General features: G+C 39.1%; 2 protein-coding genes across 3 annotated transcripts in view; both read right to left on the reverse strand.

The window, feature by feature from the left end:
• Positions 1-4,585, reverse strand: part of arhgef1a (Rho guanine nucleotide exchange factor (GEF) 1a) — a 68,581-nt gene extending 63,996 nt beyond the window's left edge. The window contains exon 1 of the mRNA XM_053638533.1: positions 3,888-4,585. Coding sequence (XP_053494508.1) covers positions 3,888-4,046 — 159 coding nt within the window. The 5' untranslated portion in view covers positions 4,047-4,585. The remainder of the gene's footprint in view (positions 1-3,887) is intronic.
• Positions 4,586-5,928: 1,343 nt separating this feature from the next.
• LOC128616062 (uncharacterized) lies at positions 5,929-25,659 on the reverse strand. 2 transcript variants are annotated; one of them, XM_053638548.1, is made up of 4 exons: positions 25,409-25,659; positions 7,608-7,822; positions 7,253-7,427; positions 5,929-6,358 (listed from the first exon to the last, which is right to left on the reverse strand). In XM_053638548.1, the coding sequence occupies exons 1-4, from the start codon at positions 25,586-25,588 to the stop codon at positions 6,200-6,202; spliced, it is 729 nt and encodes a 242-aa protein (XP_053494523.1). In that variant the 5' UTR covers positions 25,589-25,659; the 3' UTR covers positions 5,929-6,199. The 2 variants fall into 2 exon arrangements, with proteins under 2 accessions (XP_053494523.1, XP_053494524.1); XM_053638549.1 differs by lacking the exon at positions 5,929-6,358 and having other exon boundaries at positions 6,365-7,427.
• Positions 25,660-26,296: the final 637 nt, after the last annotated feature.

Below are 26,296 nucleotides of genomic sequence, written 5' to 3' on the forward strand. Positions count from 1 at the left end.
CAAACACAGAATAGAGGATGCTTTGGAAGTCTTTTAAAACTCATGGGGATATGGTTCACACCATAATGATATGGCTTACATAACCTACTGTACATACCATATAACGACAGCTACAGCCAGTATAAAGCTTCACTGTACTGTTTATTCGCCTAAGTAAGTACGTTTTTAAAAAGAATTAATTAACTCTGTACATTACAGATTGGTTTCATGCTCGCCGTTAGCTTATATATGTAAAAACGTTTTTAACAGCTTAACTTTCAAAATCGTTTTACGGTAATGTCACCAGCACCTCAGGATATGTTACGCCTACAGCTTTAGCAAACAAGGTGTGCTAAAGGTTGAGTTTCCTTTCTATAATACGTGCTCAGGTTGATTCAGATTGTTCTGAATGGAAGGTTCTGCTGTGAGAGGCTTAATCCTGACTGATAAATATCAGCACGACTGAGTTGTAGGAGACTGCCCTAAATCATTTTGCAAACAGTGGGACGGTAAACAAACAGCATATTTGTGTTTATTTTCTTTCTCTATGCTGATATAATGAGTATCATTACCATAGAAATGCTTCTGCACATCCATAATGTGGTGGTATATGAAAGGAATAAAACAAGACAGGGCGTGCTGTTTTTGCCAAATTTCTAACATGTGTTAGGAAAATAATCAATGGTGGCAGCCTGACGCAAAGCAGAGTTACTGTTACCACCATAAAGTGGATTATTTCCCAATAACATTACACCCTGTTGTATTTATTCCTTATACAGTCTCCTCTAAAGCTGTTGAGAAGAGAGTTTAGAATTTCAGCTTTAATTTCCTGGTATTTATATTTGGATGTGTTAAACGACATAGAACATCGTATATTTTGTATCAGACCACCCAATTTGTAGGCAAGCGAAAATCCTGGAACATGTGACTGACAGGGGTTTCTTGTTACCCAGGCGTGTCCTGTTAAATCGATTGTTTAAACAATAAATAACGCTGGAAAGGCCAAAGTATGGAGAAAGAAAGGATCTGCTCATGATCCAAAACATATAAGCTCATCTGTGAAGCATGGTGGAGGTAGTGTCATGGCTTGGGCTTGCATGGCTGCTTCTGGAACAGGCTCACTAATCTTTATTGATGATGTAACTCATGATAGTAGCAGCAGAATGAATTCAGAAGTCTACAGAAACATTTTGTCTCCACCATATCAATAATGGTACGTCTATCTTTGTTAATATAACATACACTACAGCGGAAACTAGTGTCAGATGCGTGCTCCTGTAGAGAGATTCGAGAAGATTCTAGAAGAATTCAGCAGTGATGTAGTGTAATATGTTATTAGAAAGTAATAGTGTGTGATTTGAATGGACTACAGAGTTTATGCTTCCCTCGCACACAAGTGAAAAATAAAATAGGCATGGCGCATAAAAAACACAGCGTGTGTGTGTGTGTGCCTTTACTCAAGTAAAAGAGCTGGTGTGAACTGTAATGTTAAAATGGTTCGAATGGAAGCTGGTCTGTTTCATGTGTGAGGCGCTTCAGAAACGTTCACGTGTTTTACATAATTAGTATTCCTACAAATTACTAGCACATACGTTTGATGACTATTTAGTGCACGGAGGCCTTCTTCTGAATAAACTGATTTTGCAAACAGGAACTGAGAGTCAACTAAACTGCAGATAGGCAGACATTACACATGGCTGGAATCGCTCAGACATTTTCCTTTTCCTATCATAAGCCTTTGTGTTTTTGAGGTCAGATCAAGTGTTTATCAACTGGTGTGTGTGTGTGTGTGAAGAGAGAGAAAAAGAGGAAAAGAACTGCCCTGGGAGTCCAGTCACATGATGCACTATGCACTCTCCCAAGCAGACCTGAGGCAATTAAATGTGATTGAAGAAATGTTAACAAAAATCATGCTGTAATTTTCACAGCAAGGAGAAGCAGCTACTGTAAAAAAAATAAATAATAATAATAAATCTTACACCATACACTAGTCTTGCTGTGTTGTGCCAGTAGTTCTGGCAATGAGTATATAGTCCCCTGTGCCTCTGTGTGTGTGTGTGTGCGCGCGTGGTGTATGTGGGTGTGTTATGTAAGGAGTAAAATACAACAGGGTGTGCTGTTATAGGAAAGTGATCAACGGTGAAGTGGATTATTTTTCAGTAACATGACATTCCACAGTGTTTCCATCACAGCAGTTTCACAATACTGTCGATATTTACTTAGTTATTAAAGAACAGCATAGCATAGCGTTTATGTAATGTCTGTAAAAACAAGTTTGTTCCTCTTATTGCTTACATCATAACTTCACCAGCCTCTCTTTTTTCCCCTCTTGACGTTAATAAGACAAAATACACAGCTTGTCAAGAAACCACAACATCCTCTATCCTGCATACTTTCCCGTCTCGGGCAACTTAAACTTACAGCTTTACCTCTGCCTGCTCTAACGTACTGACACTGGAGACTCCTTCGGAAAATGCCGAATAAACATTTCCTTTTCAATATTAACAATTACATTTGTGTATGTGGAGTGTTTACCATATAAGTCCATGTGTAGGACAATACAGCACAGCATGGTTGAATACTCGGATCTGACTGGTCAAATGGTGTGCATTATTTGTGTATAACTGCACAGCTCGGACAGTCATTCCGGCTCTAACGTGAATGACAGGTTTATATTAATGCACTTGTTCTACAGCGTGTCCGAAAAGTCTCCATACACAGGGGACTATGTTTGCCAGCAACATGTCGGTTGCACCTTCATCAGTGAATGTTCGTGGACGTCCACTACGTCTCGGTTGGTCTGGAACACTTACAGACTTTTTGAATTTGTTAAGTTTGGCAGAAATGTCGTGTGTGTGATGTGCTTGCCATGTCTCCTGTTAAAGTCCATTGCAACCTTGCAACAGCTTCCCGATCCGGCCATGAGAATGATTTCAATATGTTCTTCTTTTGTCAAAGATATTCTTAAACGCTGGGGGGAAAAAAATTTAGGTATGTGAGGTTTTTTTGGTAGGACACATTTACTTAACATTATGGAAGGAGTCTCCAGTGTCAGCGATTTGTAACAGTCACATCAAAAACAGTTAAAGTATTACATTTAAAGTAGTATTCTCTTTTTTTCCCTTTGTGGTCATTTGATGATGGAAATAATCAAACTATTATTAGTAGTTTAATTAAAAGAGTATTTTTGTTCTGCCAGTTTCCAGAGAGTTCACTTTGTAATTTTAGCTAAAAATCACTCAAAATGTTTAGAAAAACTTTTAGTCTGTTGATAATGTTTTCAGCACCAGCACTAATGCCATTGTACCAAACACAAAACAGTAAAAAAAAAAAAAAAAAAAAATTAACCATTCTATTGAGTTTCAACTGTGAGAAACACAGGACTCCTACACTCCATGCTTAGGATGTTTAACAAAATGTATATACATTCTTAGCTCAACCAGAAGTTTCTAAGTAGTCTGGATCATGCTTCCTTTCCTTTTTGTAGGTTTGCATTCACTCCTCAAAGTCAATTAACTGAATTTATTGCTTGCAGTTGCAAATAAGCATTATGAGTAAGAGCCTGGTTTGCAGACAGGAATGAGTAACTGTCATTCTGACTCATCAGTCAACTGGAGAAGTGAACAGAAGGGGTGTGTGTGTGAATTGGAGAGGGATAGTTCTCATTACAGATATTGTATTTTGTATTATTCTGCCCACTGCTGGTAAACACCAGTATTACGCATCACACTGCATTCCCCCCCAGTCCAATACCGCAGTTTACGTTTACTGACAAACACAAAAGGGAAATTCTTAAAAAGATCTGCTTAAAAGGGATTTTTTTTTCCAGAACAAAGTTGAAAGCATGCACAGAGAAATGTGTCATGACATACTCTAATTACAAAACAGAAGATAGGCTTGAGGCTTACCTTCCGACTGGAGGTCATCTTGTAGAGGAAGCTAAACGTTCGGACGAAAGCATTGCCTGCAACCTCCTCTTTATCCTCATCGCTTTCTCCTTTCGTCTCTCTCCCAGCCTCCCAATGAAGTGAGGACAGCTCACGGTCTAGACTGAGGCAAAGAAGCATAAGAGTGTTGAAACATTTAAAAATGCTCTAAGGTTATTTCACACCTCAGATCAACACCATATTGGCTTGTTTAAATGATCGTACATATTTAGGTTGGGTTAAAACCAAAATATGCAACATGACACCACTTGAGGGATCAATCACCCCAGCAGCTATATGGAAAAAAAAAATTAAGTGCTAGTGCTCCTCCTGCTACTACTAACTCTACTCCTACTATTCCTCCTACTAAGAATCCCTTTACTACTACTACCAGTCCATTACTCCTACTATTCCTACTCCTACTGCTCCTCCACCTCCTCCTACTACAGCAGTTCCCAAACTAGGGCTCGCAACTCCACATGGGCTTGCTTAATGTATAAACGTAGTCGTAAAAGAAACTCACAATCTCCTCTTTTATTTTATTCATTTGTTTTACAAATTGATACGAAGACGGATTTTGTGTGCTGCTATTTTAAAATGTTACTTGGCATAGCATTCAAATGTTACACATATTAAATTAAATGTGCATGGTCTACTTTTTCGCTATCTTTACACGCTGCACTAGAGTAGGAGTTCAAGAATAAAAATACACAAATTTCTCTGTCCATCAACCTCTGCTAGTTCCATGATAACATCAAGTGACTCTGAGTCAGTGGAACAACAGAAAATGAATAAAAATAGCTAGTGAATATGGATTTACCATGAAGCTAAAAGAAACAAAACACTGAAATACTGAGTGTATATATAATTGTGTGTATTAATAATGATGGTCTGCTTCTACTAATACTACTACTAATACTATTACCTCTACTCCGCCTACTAATACTACTACCTCTACTCCGCCTACTAATACTACTACCTCTAATCCAACTACTAATACTACTACCTCTACTCCTCCTGCTAATACTACTACTAATACTACTACATCTACTCCGCCTACTAATACTACTACTACCTTTACTCTGCCTACTAATACTACTACTAATACTACTACCTCTACTCCGCCTAATACTACTACCTCTACTCCTCCTACTAATACTACTACTAATACTACTACCTCTACTCCTCCTACTAGTAATAGTACTACCTCTAATCCAACTACTAATATTACTACCTCTACTCCTCCTACTAATACTACTACCTCTACTCCTCCTACTAGTAATACTACTACCTCTACTCCTCGTACTAGTAATACTACTACCTCTACTCCTCCTACTAATACTACTACCTCTACTCCTCCTACTAATACTACTACCTCTACTCCTCCTGCTAATACTACTACCTCTACTCCTCCTGCTAATACTACTACCTCTACTCCTCCTACTAATACTACCATCTCTACTTTTCCTACTAGTAATACTATTACCTCTAATCCAACTACTAATACTACTACCTCTACTAATCATAATACTAATATTACTACCTCTAATCCAACTACCAATACTACCTCTATTCCAACTACGAATACTACCTCGACTTCTAATACTAATACTACTACCTCTAATCCATAAAAATAATATTTTTGTCTCATTTGCTTAATTGGGATCTTGCTCTCTACTTTTAGAAAATTTGATCATGTTTTAGTTCATATTTATGCAGAAATATAGAACATTCTCAAATTTTCACAAACTTTCAACCACCACTGTACTACTACCTCTAATGCGTCTTCTAACACTACTACCTCTACTTTTCCTACTAATACTACTATCTCTACTTTCTGAAAATAAAAATAGTAACATTTTTAATACTAAAATTTAACTAATACTAATATTTAGCTTGGGAAGATAACTAACATGAATGGTAATATAAATAAAGCTTTTCAAAACTCAGTTTACATACCTTTGAGTTGAACCTCCACCTTGGTAGTACAGGGCATTTTCTGCATTATTATCTGGGAACAAAATAAATGTATTGTGTAATATAGAAAATAGACTCAGAGTTTCAAAATTACTGTGAATTTTGCATCTTCCCTTTTTACCAGTCTCACTTTAACAAGCATCATTTGAAAAACAAAAGCTAGGCACATTTGTCGGCTCTCAGTTCGACACAGAGAGCATCTGGTTCCACAGATAGTTGAAAGGACCTTTTGGGAGTGATGAAATGCTTGTGGGAAATGTTCGAAAGGTCAAAATGCAGTTCAGGAGAAGAGGAAAAAAAAGGATCTGTTATAGAGCTTACATACACACACACACACACACACACAAACACACACACACTGTTTCCTTACCATAGCAGTATGAGCGAGGACGAGGAGCAGAAGATTTGGCAGTACGTCTCACCACACAGAGGCTTGGAGCTGAGACACTGCAGCTATACATCTGACTCGCCTGCTCCTAAATTTACAGTGCATGTTATTAACATTATACCACAGCAGCAGTGAATTCTGAAATCTGATTGGTGATTCATTTTCACAATTTCCACAAGACATGGTACAGGTTTATATTAATCTGCTCGTTGTAATCAATTTTCATTTCTATAGTGACAGTTAATTCACAGGGACTAGCACGCCTAATAATAAATGGATTGAAAATGATGTGTTGTTATGGCAAAACTATAAAATGGATAAAAAGTGTTATTCTTATCATTTAAAAAATGATTAAAAAAATATATATAATTACTCCTTGGTAAACTGCTGTGGTATAAGAGGAAAAGGGATCATTTCAGGATGATTTAATAATAATACATTCAATTTATTCTTCTCAAATGCATCATTCTGTGACTATTAAATGTAGCTAATAATAGAATAATGGCTAAAATAACAACTAATTAAATCCTTAAACCAGGGATTCACAGACATTTTGGGCAAATAGCCCCAAATGGACATTATGAAATTTCTGACACCCTCAAGCTTTAACGACTGTACATTCCAGATTTATAGTATAGGATTACTATAACATTTCATCATTTTATTTTGTGAGTAACATACGTACTGAATGCATAAAGTAAGCCATTAGAAACCAAAGGAATATTCCTTGCACTGACTTACCAGTCTAGTGGGAAGGGTGAGCATAAGCATGCATTTCTTGACACAGTTTTTTTTTTTTTTTTTTTTTTAAGTTAAGAGGCGTGTTTGAAAGGGTGCATCTCTTTCCGCTGTCACATCCAGCTGACCTTAGTTTTGGGAATCCCTGCTTGAACTACTATTCTGTTGTGTACAGTGACTTTGGCCTTTGTGTCTCTGATCAAAAGACTAGAGTGTAAACAGCATACAGCATTCACATACACACCTCCAGTGTTGAGCACAGCTGTGATTGTGTCTCAATCCCAGCTTCCTCCTCAGTAAGAGAGGACAAAGAGCCCTCACAAGTGACGGACCTGCGCGTGTCTCGAGCTCTGTGGCAGCCCAGAGCACCACCCAGTACCAATGCCATCTCCTCCATGTCCAGATCTTCCAAACTGACACTGGCAGTACAAGAGAACAGAGAGAGAGAGAGAATATGGATGATATAGTAGATATAAGCTCTTGAATACAGCAAGTAAAGAGGGCAATCCTGTCAACATCAATCCAATCAACGCAGACACCAACACAGCTGAATACTAAAAGTACACACTTACACATAATGTATGTGAGTGTGTGTATACCTGCGTGTGTCGCTGGCTGGGTTTCCCCGCAAGGCTGCACCCGGCTCCCAGCTGTGCCTCCTCCAGGCATCGAGGTGGGCAAGGTGGCGTATGGCAGGAGAGCGAAAGGTCACGACCCCTGTCCTCGCTGGAGAGATGGGTGGAGAGGGGAGAGGAGCAGAAGGAGCAGGAGAGCAGCCGTGGGGATGAGGCGAGGAAAGAGGAGTGTTTGACATCTAGACAGAGACAGAGGAACAGGAAACTATAAAATAACAATTACATTCTATAAGGTTCAATATAGCCCATTTTACACCTTTTCTATAAGTGGAGCGATACTATAAATGATTTTTATTAGTAGTGTGGCAACTCGTGAATAGAGATGGGTAGGGCATTCAAACACTACTCAAGTAAAAAGTATAGTTTCTGTAATAAAATATTCGCTCAAGTACACATAAAAATAAACATTCAAATAAGTTCTTTAAGAGCAAGACAGTTTCAAGTGAAAATACTACAAGTAACAAAAAAAATTGAAGATACTCGAAATGATGAAGTTCAATGTGAATGAATAAAGACAATAATAACTCCAATTCTTGGTAATTCTTGGTAATTCTTGGTAATCAGTGCACTGGTGCCAGAGGAATATAAATGTATTTATCAGACATTTTCAATTAGTATGAACAAATAAATTATATTATCACTGCAATTCAGGTATAAGATTAGTCAGGACACTGTTGGGTTTCTGTGTGTAGAGTATCGTGAGTCTGTGTTTAGCTGCTGGTGAGCAAGGCGATGGGACAGTTGAGGAGTGTGAGCCCCCTGCTTGGCAAATAAGTCCCACGTCTCCACAACAGCACTGGTGCAGAGATTAAACGCACAGCGCCGCTAAAGCTTTTTTGTTAGTAAAACACTGTATACAACTGCCACAATGAAATTATAACATTTAAACCAAGTAGGCTAGGGGGAAAAAGAAATACCCTGAGTGTTTACTTTCATATCAGCCATTAACCACTACAGTGGACTGTGACATCACAAAGAAATTCAATACTGAACATGGGCACCCCCAAAACAGGTGGAAACTCCATTTTTTGGCCTCTGATTAAAAAAAAGAGTTAAAGCTACAGTGCATAGGATTTTCTGTTAAACATATATATATTTTTTAAAAACAATTATTGAGACAGGAAAGTCTCGTCTCCAACCTTGATCTCGTCTTTGTGTTTGTGTGTGTGTGTGTGTGTGTGCGTGTCCTTCTTGTCTCCAGGTCTGAGTGTTTTATGCTTCTTGTTATGACAATAACATGTTATGTTAATATACAGTACCATGAAAAAGGATCTGCTGATCTGATTTCTTCTGTTTTTGTGTATATCTCATACTAAATTGTTTTAGATCTTCAAACGAAGAGTAGACACACAATACAGTTATTATTATCCATCCATCTTCTACCACTTACTCCTTCTTCGCGGGGGAACCTGGAGCCTATCCCAGGGAACATCGGGCACAAGGCGGGGTACACCCTGGACAGGGTGCCAGTCCATCGCAGGGCACACTCACATACACACTCACACACCCATTCATACACTATGGACAATTTAGATACACCAATCAGCCTACCATGCATGTCTTTGGACTGGGGGAGGAAAAACCCCCGCAGCACGGTGAGAACATGCAAACTCTGCACACACACGGCCCCAGCGGGAATCAAACCCCGGACCCTGGAGGTGTGAGGCGAACGTGCTAACCACTAAGCCACCGTGCACCCTTTTTATTATTATTATTATTATTATTATTATTATTATTATTATTATTATTATTATTATTATTATTATTATTATTATTATTATTATTATTGATGCAATCGAACACCTATCACCCATGTGAAAAACTAATTGCCCCCTTAAACTTAAAATCCGATTCTGTCACCTTTAGCAGCAATAACTGCAACCAAACGCTTCCGATAACAGGAGATCAGTCTTTCACAACGCTGTGGTGGAATTTTGGCCCACTCTTCTCAGCAGAGATGCTTTAGTTCACCAAATTGGAGGGTTTTCAAGCATGAACTGCCTGTTTAAGGTTCTGCCACAGCATCTCAATTGGTTAAAGTCAGGACTTTGATTAGGTCACTCCAAAACTTTAATTTGGCTTTTTTAACTATTCAAAAATCCTTTAAGATTTTCTGGTAGAGAGCAGAATTCATGTTTCCAAAGCACAGCATCCCCACACCATCACACTTCCACCACCATGCTTGACCGCAGGTATGATATTCTTTTTGTGAAATTCTGTGTTTGGTTTATGCCAGCTGTAACAGGACCCATGTCTTCCAAACAGTTCCACTTTCAACTCATCAATCCACAGAACATTCTCCCAAAAGGTTTGAGGATCATTAAGGTGTGTTTTGGCAAAATTCAGACGAGCTTTAATGTTCTTCTGGCTTAGCAGTGGTTTTCACCTCGCCAATCTTCCTCGGATGCCATTTATGCCCAATGTCTTTCTGATAGTGGAGTCATGAACAGTGACCTTTATTGATGTAACAGAGGCCTGTAGGTCCTTTGATGTTGTCCATGGCTCTTTTGTGACTATCTGGATGAGTAGTTGCTGTGCTCTTGGAGGAATTTTGGAAGGTCGGCTACTTCTGGGAAGGTTCACTACTGTGATGAGTTTTTCCATTTGGAGATAATGGCTCTCACTCTGGTTCTTTGGAGTCTCAGAGCCTTTGAAGTAGCTTTGCAACCCTTCCCAGACTGACGCATTTCAATCACTTTCTTCCTCATCATTTCTGGAATTTCTTTCAGTTTTGGCATAGTGTGTTACTGGGTAAGACTTTTTAACCAACTTCATGCTGTTGAAAAAGTTCTATTTAAGTGTTGATTTGATTGAACAGGGTTTGCAGTAATCAGGCCTGGTTGTGTCTAGTCCAGCTGAATCCTATTATGAATGTAGTTTCATAGATTTAGGGAATTAGTAACTACGGGGGCAAATACATTTTCACACAGGCCCAGTTGGTATTGGATAAATTTTTTTCAATAAATAACATTATCATTTAAAAACTGTATTTTGTGTTTACTCAGGTTGCCTTTGTTTTATCTTTGACTTTGCTTTAATTTATGAAACAATTTAGTATGAGATAAACACAAAAACAGAAGGAATAAGGATGGGGCTAAATACTTTTTCACAGCACTGTAATGTTGAAGGGTTTACATACTGTATATCTTTAATAACTCTATGTATTATTATTATTATCTATAATAATCTATGTATTACCTATGTAATGACCCTCACAATGTACAATGATAACCAATACTGGATCAACCGTAATAAAAAAATGTTGAGATTTTGCACTCGCATCCTGACTCCCACAGATGCATGTTACAGAAGAAAGGAAGGTTTACACTATCTCAACAAGATGTAAACCCCATGATGAGTAATGATGAGTAATAATAAATATCAAGAGTCTTCCAGCACGCAAAAAGTTGTTGTGCCACAGAAGGAAACTGCAAGAAGTGTTTGCATCCCCAAATGGGTTTTCAGTAAGTCATCCTCTCTCTCTCTCTCTCTCTCTCTCGCACCATCATTCAACTCCATAGTCTTTCCACAGTCGTGTCTTCCAAATAACAGTCATGACCTCTGAATCTCTGAATCACATATGACAGCACTGAATATTCCCCTGATGAACTCATACAATGCCAATTATACTTCAGTTCTCTTTCCAAACCCAAGCCAGACGAGTTTGAAGGAGACAAATTCATGCTATGACATTTGACAAAAGGTGCTTGTTCATCCATGGAAACCCAAGAGGGCTACCACAACAGAGATCTCCAACCTCCTGAAACAAGTGCTCCCTTTACTTAGCAAGATGCCTCCACAAGAAATCTTGGGTGCAGGTGGTGGCTGAATATATAGTATCCAAAACTATTACGGATGGTCAGTAGAGCCCAGGCTTCTATAGTGAAAAGAAGACAGGATGAAGAGAGCAAACATAAGCCTCTGCTCTCCCATTTGAGACCCCTCCAATTCAACGTAAGGTCTGCACCGAAGACAACGTTAAGGACGTTGTCGCTCTGCCTTCAATGACATTGTTGAGGATGGTACTAAAGATGTCACTCTTCCTGGTGTGAAGGATGCCATCACACCACTACCATCACCGTCTAGGCCGCTACTGCTGAGGCCAAAGCCATCACACCACTTCCTGCTGTCACCGAGGATGTCATGCCAACAGCCTATGGGGAAAAGCTCTGGCTTTTCTCAGAAGCAAGTGAAGAGGTTGTTCTCGAACTCCCAAACAACTACAAACTACATTAAGCAGCTGGCAACCTTGTCTCCTGACTCTCCATACACTTGTGCCGGTCAGTCTGACTTGCTGGTTGTCTGAACCTCTGAAAACCTCTGAGCCCTGACCAGCCTAACTACAGTTTTTTCCTTGGTTTGTATGCTTCTGTTCCTGTTTCTAATGACTGTATGGATTTTAATAGTCAAATTTATCCAGTATTGCTTCACCAGGGACAACCATATGTCTTCAGCCATTCTTCTAAAGACATTACATCCAGGGGTCTAGGACACTATCACTATCATGAGTTGTGCTGTCATGGTTTCCACCTTACACACTGTAGTTCCCAAGGCAACAAACGCTAAGTGACTATGTCTAGGTTTTCTCTTTTGGTCCTGTCTCTGCCCCCCCTTTAAGCTTAGTTTCTTGTTTCCTAGTTTGAGTTTCAGTGTTCGATGCTTCAAGTAACAACCCTAGCCTGTGCTAATGTTTAAGGTATTGACTGCCAGTGATAACAAATGCTGGATCAGCCATTATAAACATTTTGAGATGTGCGTCTTGCTTCCCACATTTACTCATTACAGAAACCAGCTGGCTGCTCTGCTGTATTTGTAGTATATTTTATTTGTACTCAACCATTAAATTGTAAAGACCTTCTTGTGAGCCTTACACACACACATGCCATCAGGTTCCTAAACATGCATCTGGTTTTCTGTGTGTTTATTCCCTTAAAACATGGTAGGAGATGCAGGCGGGGTGGAGAAGATTTTTATTTTGGCACTGCTCCAACACACTCCTGTGGTCTTTTTACAAAGGGCACCTGTACCATGCAGAGTATGGTTGATATGTGTCATGGTCCAGGCCAAGGCCCCTGTTTGATTCCCAATGTTTTTCTATTTTCCCCTGTTCCTCGTGTCTCCAGTGTTTGTCTCTCCTTCTCTTTCAGTTGTGTGTGTGCCTGGGCGTGGTGCTCTACTTTGTGCCTCTCCCTGATTGAATCATTGAATGCACTTGCTCGTCATCTGTTCATCAATCTGCAGCACAGAAAAACCCCTGGTTCACCAGTCACTAGGTGGAGATTGTTCGGCTACCGCCGCAGTAGCAATGATAAGGCTTCTTTTACGGTAATGCGCAGCTCTTTGTTTCCTGGTGTCTATTCCTTGGGTAACCTTGCTTTTCCCCTGTGCCCCAGTGCCACGTCTCACACTTCCTGCCTGCCTGCCTGCCTGCACTCTGCTATGCCCAGGCCTGCTTGGCCTTCCCTGTAGCTCACAGACAGAGTGTTCAACTCTCATGCCACCGACCAGAACATAGGCATGGTTCCTAGTTAACACCACCACAAACACTACACTACAAAATATGTCCAGTGCTCTGGCATTGGTTAAAATACAAACATGGGGCCTTGTTTACCAAGATAGATTCACACAGATTTACGCTTAAATCGTTTGTACTAGCGTTTACTGTGGAAGTATTTTGCGGACAATTTTCAAAAGTAACTGCAAATCGCAAATTGTGGACGCATAAATGCGATGACATGAGGCAAATGCAAATCATGTATTACTGTTTGCATTCTCGCTTATAAGAAGGTACAGTGTCTGCCAAATGGATTTCACAGAAACTCAAAGTCCATTTGCAATTGCATTTCCCATGCTTTACGAGTTATGACCCTGTCATATCGAAATAGCAATAGCAATTACCCCGTTTTCTATTTTACTTCCTCCGGGTCGCGTACGGAGCCTGCCAAAATTCAAACGGAGCTGCAAATGGCAAAAAGAAGGCCCGTTGTGAAACTATCACTAGGAGTAACAAACCTTACATGAACATATACAGTGGTACATGTTTCTAATGATCTGATGGTCAGTATAGACAATTGCACTTTACAAAGCCAGTGCAAGAACGCAAATGAATGCTGTAGTAAAATATTTATTATCCTGTTAATGACTGATGTGCATATACTCTATAAGGCCAAAGGTTTGAACGTTGGAAGCACAGAGTTGTATAGAAAGTCTCTGAATGCTGTAGAATTACAACTTCCCTTCACTGGAACTAAGAGGCCCAAACCTGTTCCAGCATGACAATGCTCAGGTACACAAAGTGAGCGCCATGAAGATATGGTTCATGTCCTGCACAGAGCCCTGTCCTCAACCCCACTGAACACCTTCTCACCCGAAATCAGTGCCTGACCTCACTAATACTCTTGTAGCTGAATGAACACAAATCCCCACAGCCACGCTCCAAAATCTAGTGGAAATCCTTCCCAGAAGAGTGGAGCTTATTATAACAGCAAAGAGGGGAATAAATCTGGAATGGGATGTTCAACAAGCACATATGGGTGTGATGGTCAGGGGTGCACAAACTGTATATTGGATAGTATACAGTTGTATTATTATAAAATCAAAATAAATAATTCAAACTGTTATTACCATAAAGTAATAAATTAGTGAACAGAACATGAACACTATTCATGAGCAATAAAACTTATGAGCTACAATGAGGCCATGCAACAGGACTGGGACTCACACACACTCTCTCTCACACACACACACACACACACACACACTTCATACCGTGTCTTTCAGGTGGGGCTGCTCTTCAGGACCCATTAGACAGCGTCTTCTGAGCTCCTCCTACAGCTCCCACACTGATGTGACCATTCCACTAGCTCTTGCTCCCTGCAGGTTAATAAAATATTGAATTGAAATCCCAGTCAGTTCTTCCTGCAATGGCTTCCTCAAGTCTTAAATAAAATACACAGCTGATTTTTTATGCCAGTGATAACCTGAAACCTAATTTCAACTCAGTGCTATTTTAAAGGTTTCCTTATCAAAAGGCAGCCATAAACCCCTTCTTAACATAGCCTGAGTGACAAATAAGCACACTTGAGCATTTCTATCCATAATCAACCAATCATCTTTCTTTTCGAAGATCCTACAGTAATCATAAGATCAGGTCAACTGTTTGATTCTGTTGTGTCAATACAGAAGTGTCTGAGAATCATTAAATACATAGAGCTGTCATACGCTAGCATGCTGTCACAGTTGAACACGATGGATCATGCCGTTAGAGCAAATAAATCAATGGCAAGATGGTGTCATGCCTCACCACCCTGAAGCTGACTCTTTTCCGATGACAGCACGTCCCAAAGTTTTATTCCTCTTTTAACACGGCAGTTCTCCAATAACTGTTACTTTTTAATCGTTAAAGAACTGCAGGTCATATGTATTACCCATTTATTGTTACACTTACTATTGTAAAACAATTTAATTCCTGTTATCATTTGTGTCATAGCTATAAACAGTCACTCACCAGCCTCACTCACTATCTCTCTCTCTCTGTTGACGTTATTAAAACAACAACAACAACAAAAAACCCAGTTTCTCATGTTAACAAGAAGTGGCAAGGTGCAACGTCTTCTGTCCTGAAGACTCTAACATGTCAGGATACTGAAGACACTGAAGAAATGCTAAATAAACATCTGCTTACTCATCAAGAGAGCTTCAGCATATCAACAACGACACGTTTTCAAAACGTGTGATTTAATATACAGCTGGAAATGTCAGAGCTGCTTTTTGACCAGTCGGATTTGAGAATTCAACAGCGCTGTGAATAAAATGATAAAATGATTTATCCTAATAGCAGGTCTTTATTTTTCACAGTCCTTGTTTCATTATCAGTCCCTCCAGGATTTTGCGATCGCAGAAATTTATGAAAAAATCAAGCAAACTCTGCAATATTCTGAGGAGCTTGCAATTTTTTTTTTTTTTTGCAACGTTACCGCGGAATTTCCGCAGATTTGGGCCAAGACGCGTCATGTGACGTCATCGCGAAGCGAATTCAGCCAAAGTCCTCTTCGATTCACGAGCATCGACCATGAGTACAGCTAAAGGGTCTCATTTACCAACAAACATCACTGCGAAAGACCATCCAAAACAATTCCGTGCAATTGCAAGTTCGCTAATTCAAATAGATCTCTGCAAAAAAAAGCACAAAAAACTCTTTTTGAAAAAAAACATTTTGAAAAAAGCCACAGCAAAATCAAGCATTTTTCAGCCCATACAGGATTTCGCTGTGCTCTTTTTGTGATTATTGCGGCCAAATTTTTTTGAATTGGCAAAAATTCAATTGCATGAAACAGTTTTGCGTGCTCTTTCGCAATGATGTTTGTTGGTAAACGAGACCTTTTAGCTGTACTCGTGTTCGACGCACATGAATCGAAGAGTCGTGATGACGTCACATGACGCGTCTTGGCCCAAATCTCTGGAAAATCTGCTGTAATTTTGAACAATTGCAAGCTCCTCCAAATATTGTAGAGTTTGTGTGATTTTGCCTTCATTCACGCGATCGCAACATCATGAAATCCTAGAGGGACAGATTTTTTGCCGCAACAATCGAAAAAAAAAAATCTCAGCGAAATCCTGTATGGACTGCATAGTGTACGGACTCCATTATTATTATTAATAATAATAATAATAATAATACTAATAATAATATGCTTGAAGATATGAATGCGTGATTAATAAGTGGATTGGTTAGAGTATTATAGTGGTAAACTTGATTTAAAAGCCATTATGAAATCCCTCTAAAAAATGCTTGGCAGCCTCAAGACACAGTCCAGTGTGATATTATGCTACGAGCTCACAACTAAATATGAATTTTATTGAATTAGACTGAGTACATTTTAGACCTTAAAGGTACTTTTTAAAGTAAACACCGAAACCAACAAACAAAGATAAACAAACTACAAACGTACATAAGCTCGTTCTCTTCATGTCCGTTGCTATCATATAAAAGTCAAAATAAACTCATTTGTCCTTTCCATGTGCCACATATCATCAACATACGTCCTGTCTACATCCATTCAGCACAACGCTTCCCCTCCCCACCACACACACATGTATATATATAGCTGCATCAAAGCTATTATTTGAAGAGTAGTGCAGTAATAAGCATGTGAGTATGGACACGTGTGCATGCAAACTTGCAAAAAGCACACCACTTAATCAGTCAGCAAACACACCGGAAATAAACCTGTTATTACCCCCCCTCCCCCACACACACACCCCCCCCCCCCCACACGCCTAGAGAGAGAATACAGATAGAGGAAAAAGTAGAGATAAAGGCACAAAAGGAGTGCTATAGATTACAAAAGCTTCCCAACAAACCAAAACTACAATCTGAGCCCAAAATTGATTTTTAGTCCTCATTAACAATTGAAATCTTTGAGTGACGTTTACTGTGAAATATAAATCAATTTGCCTTAATCAAGATTTGTTAGGTTTAATACTTAAATGCTTAAATCAATCATTCAGCTAATCAGTTAAGTGGAACAATATAAAGTCAAACATTCTCTTTTACATGAGTTGCGTAATCAAATAAAAAACGGACACTGATAATCCGAAATGGCGTAAAACATGGGTTTGGGCCTCAAACATTTGAAGTGAAATCAAACTTATATCTGCATAACTGTGTTGTTACATCTAAATCCTGTCTAAATACTACAGTATGTCATGATAATGTAATCATGTTACCTCACTGTGAAGGCAGCCAGCATGCTTCTCCTCTCAACACGCCCAAACTCTTCCTCACACACTCACTATCCTTAACCCTAACTCTCCCTGCCTCTCTCTCTTTCTCTCTCTTCACCTCTTTCCCCCTCCTGCTTTTCTTTTACTCCCTCCCAAAATCCAAAAAACCCTCTCCTCATTCCTTCCTGAAACATTTGCTCTGTCTTCCTTTCCTGTGCTTCCTGTGTCTCTCTCTCTGTATCTCCCTCCCTCTGAAAATTCCTAAAATCTCAGATGAGTTCCAAACAAAAAAGCTCAGATTTCCACCCAGTATCTGTTCTACAGCGACGGAAACAAAACAGGTCCTGCGTCTGTATGTTAAACACGGCCTCGGCCTTACTCTAAAACTGCTGTTCTACATTAATGTATCAAGATAGGGCAAAAGAAAACAACTTACCAAGCTGCTTCCCTTTCTTTAACTACTTATTCCTGTTTTTTCCTCCTCCTTTCTTAATGCTTTCCCTCCCTTCATTCACAATCCATCCATCATAATTCTGACCTAACACGTACTCCACTGTCCCTCTCCCAAAGTGCAAACACTCAATGGAGGCGATGATGTGTCACAGCAAACTGTAAGACGTGCATGTGTGTGTTCCGGGTCAGTGAAGCCTGCAGGTGCATCATGAGGACATTAAAGCTCGATTCATGACTCGCTACGCTCGTCTCCTTAGAAACCAGATTAGCATGAAAAAAAAGAAAAACCCAGAGTCGGATGAATATGTTCTTAATGAAGGCTTCATGTTTAACTGCAGCTCACAAACCCGGGATTCATTTCACACTCTTTTTTTTTTTTTTTACCAGCATGTAAATTTGAGCAGGCAGATAGAAAAATCTGAATTTTACCACAAAGACCTTGGTGTATGTCAGTGGATGTGATTTTTCTTCAGCCAAGCAACAGTAAAAAAAAAACAAAAAACAACAACAACAAAAAAAAAACACTCAAGTAAAAGTTGTAACTGCTACCTAATTCACTTAATTAATAGCTCCTCAATTTTCTTTACCAACCAGACCATAGCCCTGCCCACTTGCTTTCTATTGGCTCACAAATCTGAGGCCAGTGAATACACAAGTCAAAATGTTTACAACAAGTTGGCATGATGCAAAACTAACCATATTTCATGTCCCATATCCTTTCCCCTTCACTATATTGCCTTTTCCTCTGGGTGAATTATATTCGCACTGGGTCTGACTGCTGCATTAGCATAAAAAGCCAACAGCGGAAAATTAGAAAAACATCACCTGGACTGTTTCAAATCTTCAACTATCCTGCACCTGCAGTAGCTTCAGATTCCTGACCCCGATGTGATCTTCAGCTGTTTTCAAGTTTTGATGTGTTGTGTGTTTGTGTTTGGAGATGCTTTCTTTTCTGCTCACCGCGGTTGTAAAGAGTGCTTATTTGAATTACTGTAGCCTTCCAAACCAGTCTGGTCATTCTCCTCTGACCCTCTCTCATCAACATAGAACAGAACTGACGCTCACTGGATGGTTTTTTTCCCCTGAACCGTTCTGTATAAACTCTATACACTGTTGTGTGTGAAAATCCCAGGAGATCAGCAGTTTCTGGAAAAACTCAAACCAGCCCAAAAAGCATTCCACAGCCAAACGTCACTGAGATCACACCATTCTAATGTTTGATATGAACATTAACTGAAGCTCTTGACGTGCATGGTTGAAAGATCTGTGGGTAATAAACAAGCATTTAGCAAGCTATTAAACAGTCCCTCCAGGATTTTGTGATCGCAGAAATTAACGCAAAACCAAGGAAACACTGCAATATCTGGAAGAGCACAAGACATGTCATGTGACGTCAGCACAACGCTCATTCAGCCAAAGCCCTCATTGATTCACATGCGTCGAACATCAGTACAGTAAAAAGTCTCTTTTATGAACAAACATCACTGCAAAAGACAAAACGATTCAGTGGAATTGCAATTTCACCAATTCAACTCGTTTTCCACAAAAAATTTGGTAAAAAGCCACAGCAAAATCACACACAAAAAAATCTGTGAATTCCTGTATGGACTACTCAGCACGGACCCCGCTGAGTGTATACGTCAGTCTGTAACTAACGTATAACTCTGCAGCATCTTTGGAGAAGTAAAATCTTTGGTGGGAAGCTTGTTTAAACTACATATGAGTTTATAGTCTTGTAGCACATTTGAGGGTCACTATATATATGTGTGTGTATATATATATATATATATATATATATATATATATATATATATATATATATATATATATATATATATATATATACCCTACCAGTCAAAAGTTTACACACACTCATTCTTTATAAAATTTTTTCACACATTTTAGATTAATAATAAAGTCATCAAAACTCTGGAATAACACAAATGGGAACTATGGGAATTGTGCTGTGATAAAAAAAAATCATAAAATAATTGAGTATTTTATCATCGTCAAAGTAGACACCCTACTTGCCTAGAATTTCCATAAATGTATTCTCTGCATTTTCTCAACTGATTTCTTGAGGAATCCCCCTGAGATTTTTAAACAGTATTAAAGGAGCTCCCACCTACACTGGACACTTACTGGATGCTTTTCGGAATATTTCGCTCCAAGTCGTCCGTCTAAAAAAATATGTTTTTGTAAATAAAATGTTAGTTTTCTAATGAAAGAAATGAATATGTTGGCACAATTATATTTTTGTTTACAACATCGATTTCAAACATTGAATCATACACCTTCAGATCAAAAGGTTTTTAAGCTCATGAGAAACATTTCAGACAAGTGTCTACAAATTTTTGCATATATATATATATAAGCATAACAGGATTTAACAGTATAACCTTAACACTACACTGTTCTACACTATTCTATAACATAACTATATTTATTACAGTGTATCCTCATGACCATATCCAATCACACCACTACTGCAGGCGCTTGGTATAAATACAAATAGCTATAAACTATAGGCTGAAGGCAGTTGTGCTTTGCGGTAAACCTCTCTACAATTAAGATCTCTGTATTCTCAGGTCTATTAGCATTTCCTTTGTTCTGACGAACAAATAAAACTGAAGACAGAGTAAGAAAGTCTAGGAAAACTCACCACTCATCTTCCTGCCCCTAGACCCTCCTGGCTTGTGCTGTGGTGTTTTTTTTTTTTTTTTTTTGGCTTTCTTCACCTCTGCTACAGTCTGTCCATCCCCCGGTCACCTCCTTTGCCATAACTCACTCCGTGACCGTGAACGCACCCTCCCCCGTTCCTCTTTTGTCTCTTTCTCTCTCTGCATACTTCTACCTTCTTCCTTTTCTTATTCAGTGACAAGGAGGGAAAGGGTGGACACTAGGGGTCCTGAGTACTGTAGCACTGCAGTCCAAATCAGTCAAATATCCACGATTGGGCACCTTTATCTTTTTGTTTTTCCTCATAAAAATTCAAGATCTTTATTTATTAGCTTACAGAGGTCAAGAAGAGTCTTCATTTTCATTCTCGTTCTTAACGCAGGTATTGTTCATTAAGAGATAACAATTCGATTTTTTTTAAAGCACATCTATTATGTTTTTCCAACGTGCCTAATTTTGTTTTAAAGGTCTCATACAATAGATTTACATGCATCCAAGGTCAAAACACACTTTGATGTGCTCATAATTTAAACTGCAGCATTACCTTTTTTCTTCAGTGTCAAAACGACTCGTTCAATGATCCATTCTATAGGATTCATTCTAAACTCCTCCGTTCAGAGAGCATAATCTGCTCTGATTGGTCAGATGTCCCAGTCTGTTGTGATTGGTCTACCGCTGTCAGCGAGCAGCCGATGACGATCAGAGGCAGGGCTTTTTGTTACAAACCTACATAGGTTAGTACAGGAAGTAAAGTCTGGAATTACTAACAACTCGTTTCAGCTGTTCTGAATCAGTTCCTTCTTTTGTCGTGCTCTTTGATTTTTGAAACTTTGCAGACTTTTTATGTTCACAAACAGCTCTATAAAACACTACATGAAAGGTAATATTTGAAAAACCATAACAGGTGCACTTTAACCAAGGAAGTAGTTTGAAGAGATGAAGCAAACGGCATGTGGCATACACTTTGAGAGACGTGACTGTAAACGCACGTCTCAACACAGGAGATGCTGATGCTGCGGTTCTGTTCTGCATTAGGATCAGCTGCTAAGCTGTCCACATGTTTTGACGCCTCTCCCACTTAAAAGTTCCTCTCCCCATGCCAATAAACCCCCCAAGTGGCTCATTACTTCACTATCATTTCCTTTTATGGCTTTATCACAGCTGGCCTTGCACATACACACACTTACACACACTTACACACACACACACACACACACACAGTTCAGGGACACTATTAGCAAGAGATTTCCATGCTCTGTTCTGTACAAATCTGTTTTTGTCCATTCAGTTTTTTGAGGTTTTTTTGTACAGTCGCTCCCTTCGGCGAGTTTCTCTTGCCTTTATTTTAGTAGTTATCAAGTCATTACCATTTACTATTTATCTATTTTATGGACCTTGTTTTTTTTCCGTCCGATCCAAGAGCTGTTAAAGGAACGGACAGTTCTACAAATGCTGGGGAGCGTCTATTAAGTAATGTTTGGAGGCAGAACAGAGACGGTCACTACCGAGAGTGCTTGTACTCAGACATGTTACAACGAGTCTATTTTTATTGTCATACATGCATACCCAAGTGTACAGCGGAACAAAAGGAGCAAGTGCGACAAATATAAGCGAAAAGTTACAAGCAGAGCACGTGATGCATGATAAGTGAAGTGCGTGATGATTCAAACGGAAAGGAGTGCTTAATCCGTTCTCTTCTGCTGTTCCTTCTAACCCATGTTTCCTCTGGTGATAACCTCTTAACTCGGTCTCTCCATGAGGTCATGGTTTTAAACAGCGTTTTTTGGATAAGAAACTATTACTCACAGAGCAGGAGCTTCAATGCATCTCTCACGCCCTGGTCAGATTTGGTGACCTCAGCTGGAAACCTCAAAAACAAAGTGTATTTGTTTGGCATCCGGACATCATTTCCTAATTAAATCATCTGCATCGCAAATTTTGAAAAAAGCTGCAGCAAAATCAAGCATTTTTGGCCGCAACAATCACAAAAAAAACTTGAAATCCCGTACGGACTGGAAAACAACTGGATATGAGAATATACATATTATATTATTTTTTCATGTAAAATGTACCATTTCCCTCCAATGTTTTTCTCTGTTTGGAAAAAGAGGTAACATCTACCTTAAAAACCATTTCATTCAAAATGATGGGTTATGATATTTAGATTATAAAAGTCCATCAAAAAAAAAATCGCATTTTATGTCAAATAGGCAAAAGGTGGTGCATCTGGGATCGTTTCAGTTTAGTAGATCATTTTGGTTCTAGCTCGTTAGGCTATACTAATATGCTAACATTAGCTTGCTGGTATTCATTAGCAGGAATTTCAATAGAACATAAAAAACTGAGATGTACTTATGGTTCACGTCTTCTGTTTTGACTCCACTTTACTCTACTCCATATCTCATCACTTCACTTCATGCACATGGCAGATGACTGTAATTATCTTGGGGGTGGAGGGGGTGTCACATAAATATACATAAATAAAATAAAAATGATTGATTTCACTCTGCCCACATTTAAAGAATTCACCTACATTCTTTGACTGTTCATGGAATAAAATACAGTATTAGATGCCATGAGTGTACCTTCTGCCATCATGTACACGTTTGAATGGCCATTTCATACGAAGCAATGTGATAACATGAAATTAAAAATGACCTTATATGGCCGTGGGCATTGTTTCGACTCAGGACATCAGTCATGTGCTGCTATTGTCAAGCAACTGTTTGACGCCGTACACAACAGTGCTTCACCTTCGCGTGTTCGCTGAGAGTAGGTTAATAGTTGAGAGGCAGGAATTTGGCCAGCAGTTACTGCTAGCCTTTTATAATCGACCAGTTGGTGTACGAGAAGGCGGGAATTACAGAGAAAAGTTAAAGCGATGCAAATATGCGTACACATGATGCAGTATTAGACCATAAGCACATCATAATGAAACTAAAGCCAAATCACAGACATTTTCTCAAATTTAGAAATCTGAAAAAAAAAAAAAACATGTCCAGGAAAAAGAGGACGTATTTTCACCCTAAATTACATTATAGCCCAGTCTGGATGGGATTAAAGTTACACAAGGTCTTGGAGTCATTTCCTATTTTACAGCTATTTCCGTCTGGATCTACAATATCTGTGTGGTGTTGTTTTTTTTTCTCCGTCCTCCTCTGAGAAAACTGAACACCTAATTACCAACTGTTTTCAGCCAAACTCAGCAGTCTCCTGATCATTTCAGTCCCATCCAGATGCACATGTCCATGATTTTCTATGCAGACATTGCCTCAAATTGGGAAAAAAAAGATGTTTGACTGCTGCTACTTGTCATATTCAGTCGTGCTATCTACGTATCAGTGACCCTCCCACAGATATTAAACACTTTCCGGGTCGTGAAACGAAAATAGATGCTTCTTGTGTACTCGATTATCGTGTACTTCTATTTTCAAATTGTTGCTGGAAACTTGGTTGACTCCAAACTGAAATAACAGCCAGCATCTCTTCTGTACTCCAACGCCTATTCGACCGCTTGGACGTCATTTTGTGAATGACGCGCAATCATATAACCGCGTTACGCAAACATCTGCGTTAGTAAAAAATACAACTCTGCCTGGAAAAAAATTATTACGTGATACGTAATAAACGTATCACGTGATTACGTGATATTATGTGATAAAATAATCCATTCCAAATAGGGCTAATTCTGACAAGCATCAATCTAGTCCTCTAACTCTGCTAAGTGATGTACATTGTCGTCCTCAAAACAGCGAACTACAGAGTCAGCCTTATTCAGGTAGATTTAAGAAGCGAATATGTCTGTATGTTGATTGAGCTTTAAGGGATAGTTCACGAAAAAATGAAAATTCTGCCATCAGTTACTCACCCTCACGTCGTTCCAAACCCCAAGACTTTCCTTCATCTTCGGAACACAAACAAACGCACGTCGGAGATATTTTGTGAATAAAGACTTAATTAGAGTCCGTATCGCTTCATAAAATGAAGTGATGGAATTAAACCACTGGAGTCACATGGATTACTTTTACGATGCCTTTATGAACTTTTTGGAGATTGAATGTTTTGGTTACTGGACTGTAAACGGAGGGACAGAAATCTCCCAGCTTTCATTAAAAATGTCTTCATTTGTGTTCTGAAGATGAACGAACGTGTTATGGGTTTGGAACGACACAAGGGTGAGTAATTGATAACAGAATAGCCTATAATTCATTTAAAGGTAAGAAGTGCTACTTTGTTTACTGTTGATGCCGTGAGCGGCCATTTTGATTTGACTTGAGGGGGCATTTTCTTTGGTTTTTCCAAACTGGATATCGGAATTTCATTATTATATGTTTAAAAAATAATAATTTTTAATGCAGGCCTACATTTATTAACTCAACCACAGAAAAAATACCTAACGTGACGTCAGTATTTAAAAAAAAAATCCTATTATAGTAAATAGTTTTGTCAGCTTCCTAGCTTCTGAGTCGACTCACATGATTCATGAGAGCAGCAGGGAGTACAGCACGGGTTGCGTGGCGGTGGAAAAGGCGATGATATACGGGGAACTTAACGAACCGACTCGTGCAGCACCGCCCGGTGGAAAAGCGCATTTAAGTTCAGGAAAATGCCTTGTATCTTTTATTATTATTATTATTATTATATACATATATATTTTATTGCAACTTTTTGGACCTGAGGACACACGCTTGTGCTGTGTGTCGTGTTTCAGTACATTTATTCTCACTAGAGTTTGAGGACAAAAATAAGTCTCGTTATTATGTTTCATTTGGATAGTGCAAAGTTCTGTGCTACATTTCAGTGCTTAAATGATCAGGCACCCCATTAGTGTCGGCGTAAATGAATTGTAAAAGCAGAACTTCAGTATTTGTATCGAAATGGCTGTTTCTGATATAAATTCACGTTACCTGTGATGGTTCTAGAAATCTAGGTGTCGTGGTGGTGTCACTGTGAGCTCTCGCTGGTCTGGCGAAATAAATAAATAAAACAATAAATAAATAAATAAATAAAGCCGTTTCAAAAAGTAGCTGAAAAATTACTCTTCTTCGGGAAAAAGTTTTCTGTTTATGAGGTATTCTCACCAGCATCTGAATTAATAACGCGCTCTGTTATCTACTGGCTCACGAGTCTCCTACCCAGGTTGCCAGATTGAATATATTCACCCCTGACAGGTTAAACTTTTGAACTGAGGTGTAACGCGTTACAAAGTACACAGTAACAGTGCTTTCAGGAAGAGCGTTACAAAGTACAAAGTAACGCGTTACTGAAATCTAATGACTTTGTCTGATAACGCAGTAATGTAACGCATTACATTAGAATGTACATCATTTGATTACAGTTACTGATGTCAATAAGAAACCTGGAGCCTATCCCAGGGAACATTGGGCACAAGGCGGGGTACACCCTGGACAGGGTGCCAATCCATTGCAGGGCACACTCACATTCACACACTATGGACAGTTTGAACATGCCAATCAGCCTACCATGCATGTCTTTGGACTGGGGGAGGAAACCGGAGCACCCAGAGGAAACCCCCACAGCACAGGGAGAACATGCAAACTCCACACACACAGGGCCACAGTGGGAATCGAACCCCCAACCCTGGAGGTGTGAGGCGAACGTGCTAACCACTAAGCCACCGTGCACCCTGTTAAGAAAACAATATTAATTAAAACGCATTTTTTTTTTTAAAAAATCACATTTTGCCCTGAAGATTTTTTTTCTTTAGCCCTGAATAATTCTCCACTTGGAGCGGTTTGTCACTACGTGAGTGAACGTAAAAGAAGTAAAAGAAG

Source organism: Ictalurus furcatus, chromosome 12 (assembly GCF_023375685.1).
Source record: "Ictalurus furcatus strain D&B chromosome 12, Billie_1.0, whole genome shotgun sequence".
Lineage (NCBI taxonomy): Eukaryota > Metazoa > Chordata > Actinopteri > Siluriformes > Ictaluridae > Ictalurus > Ictalurus furcatus.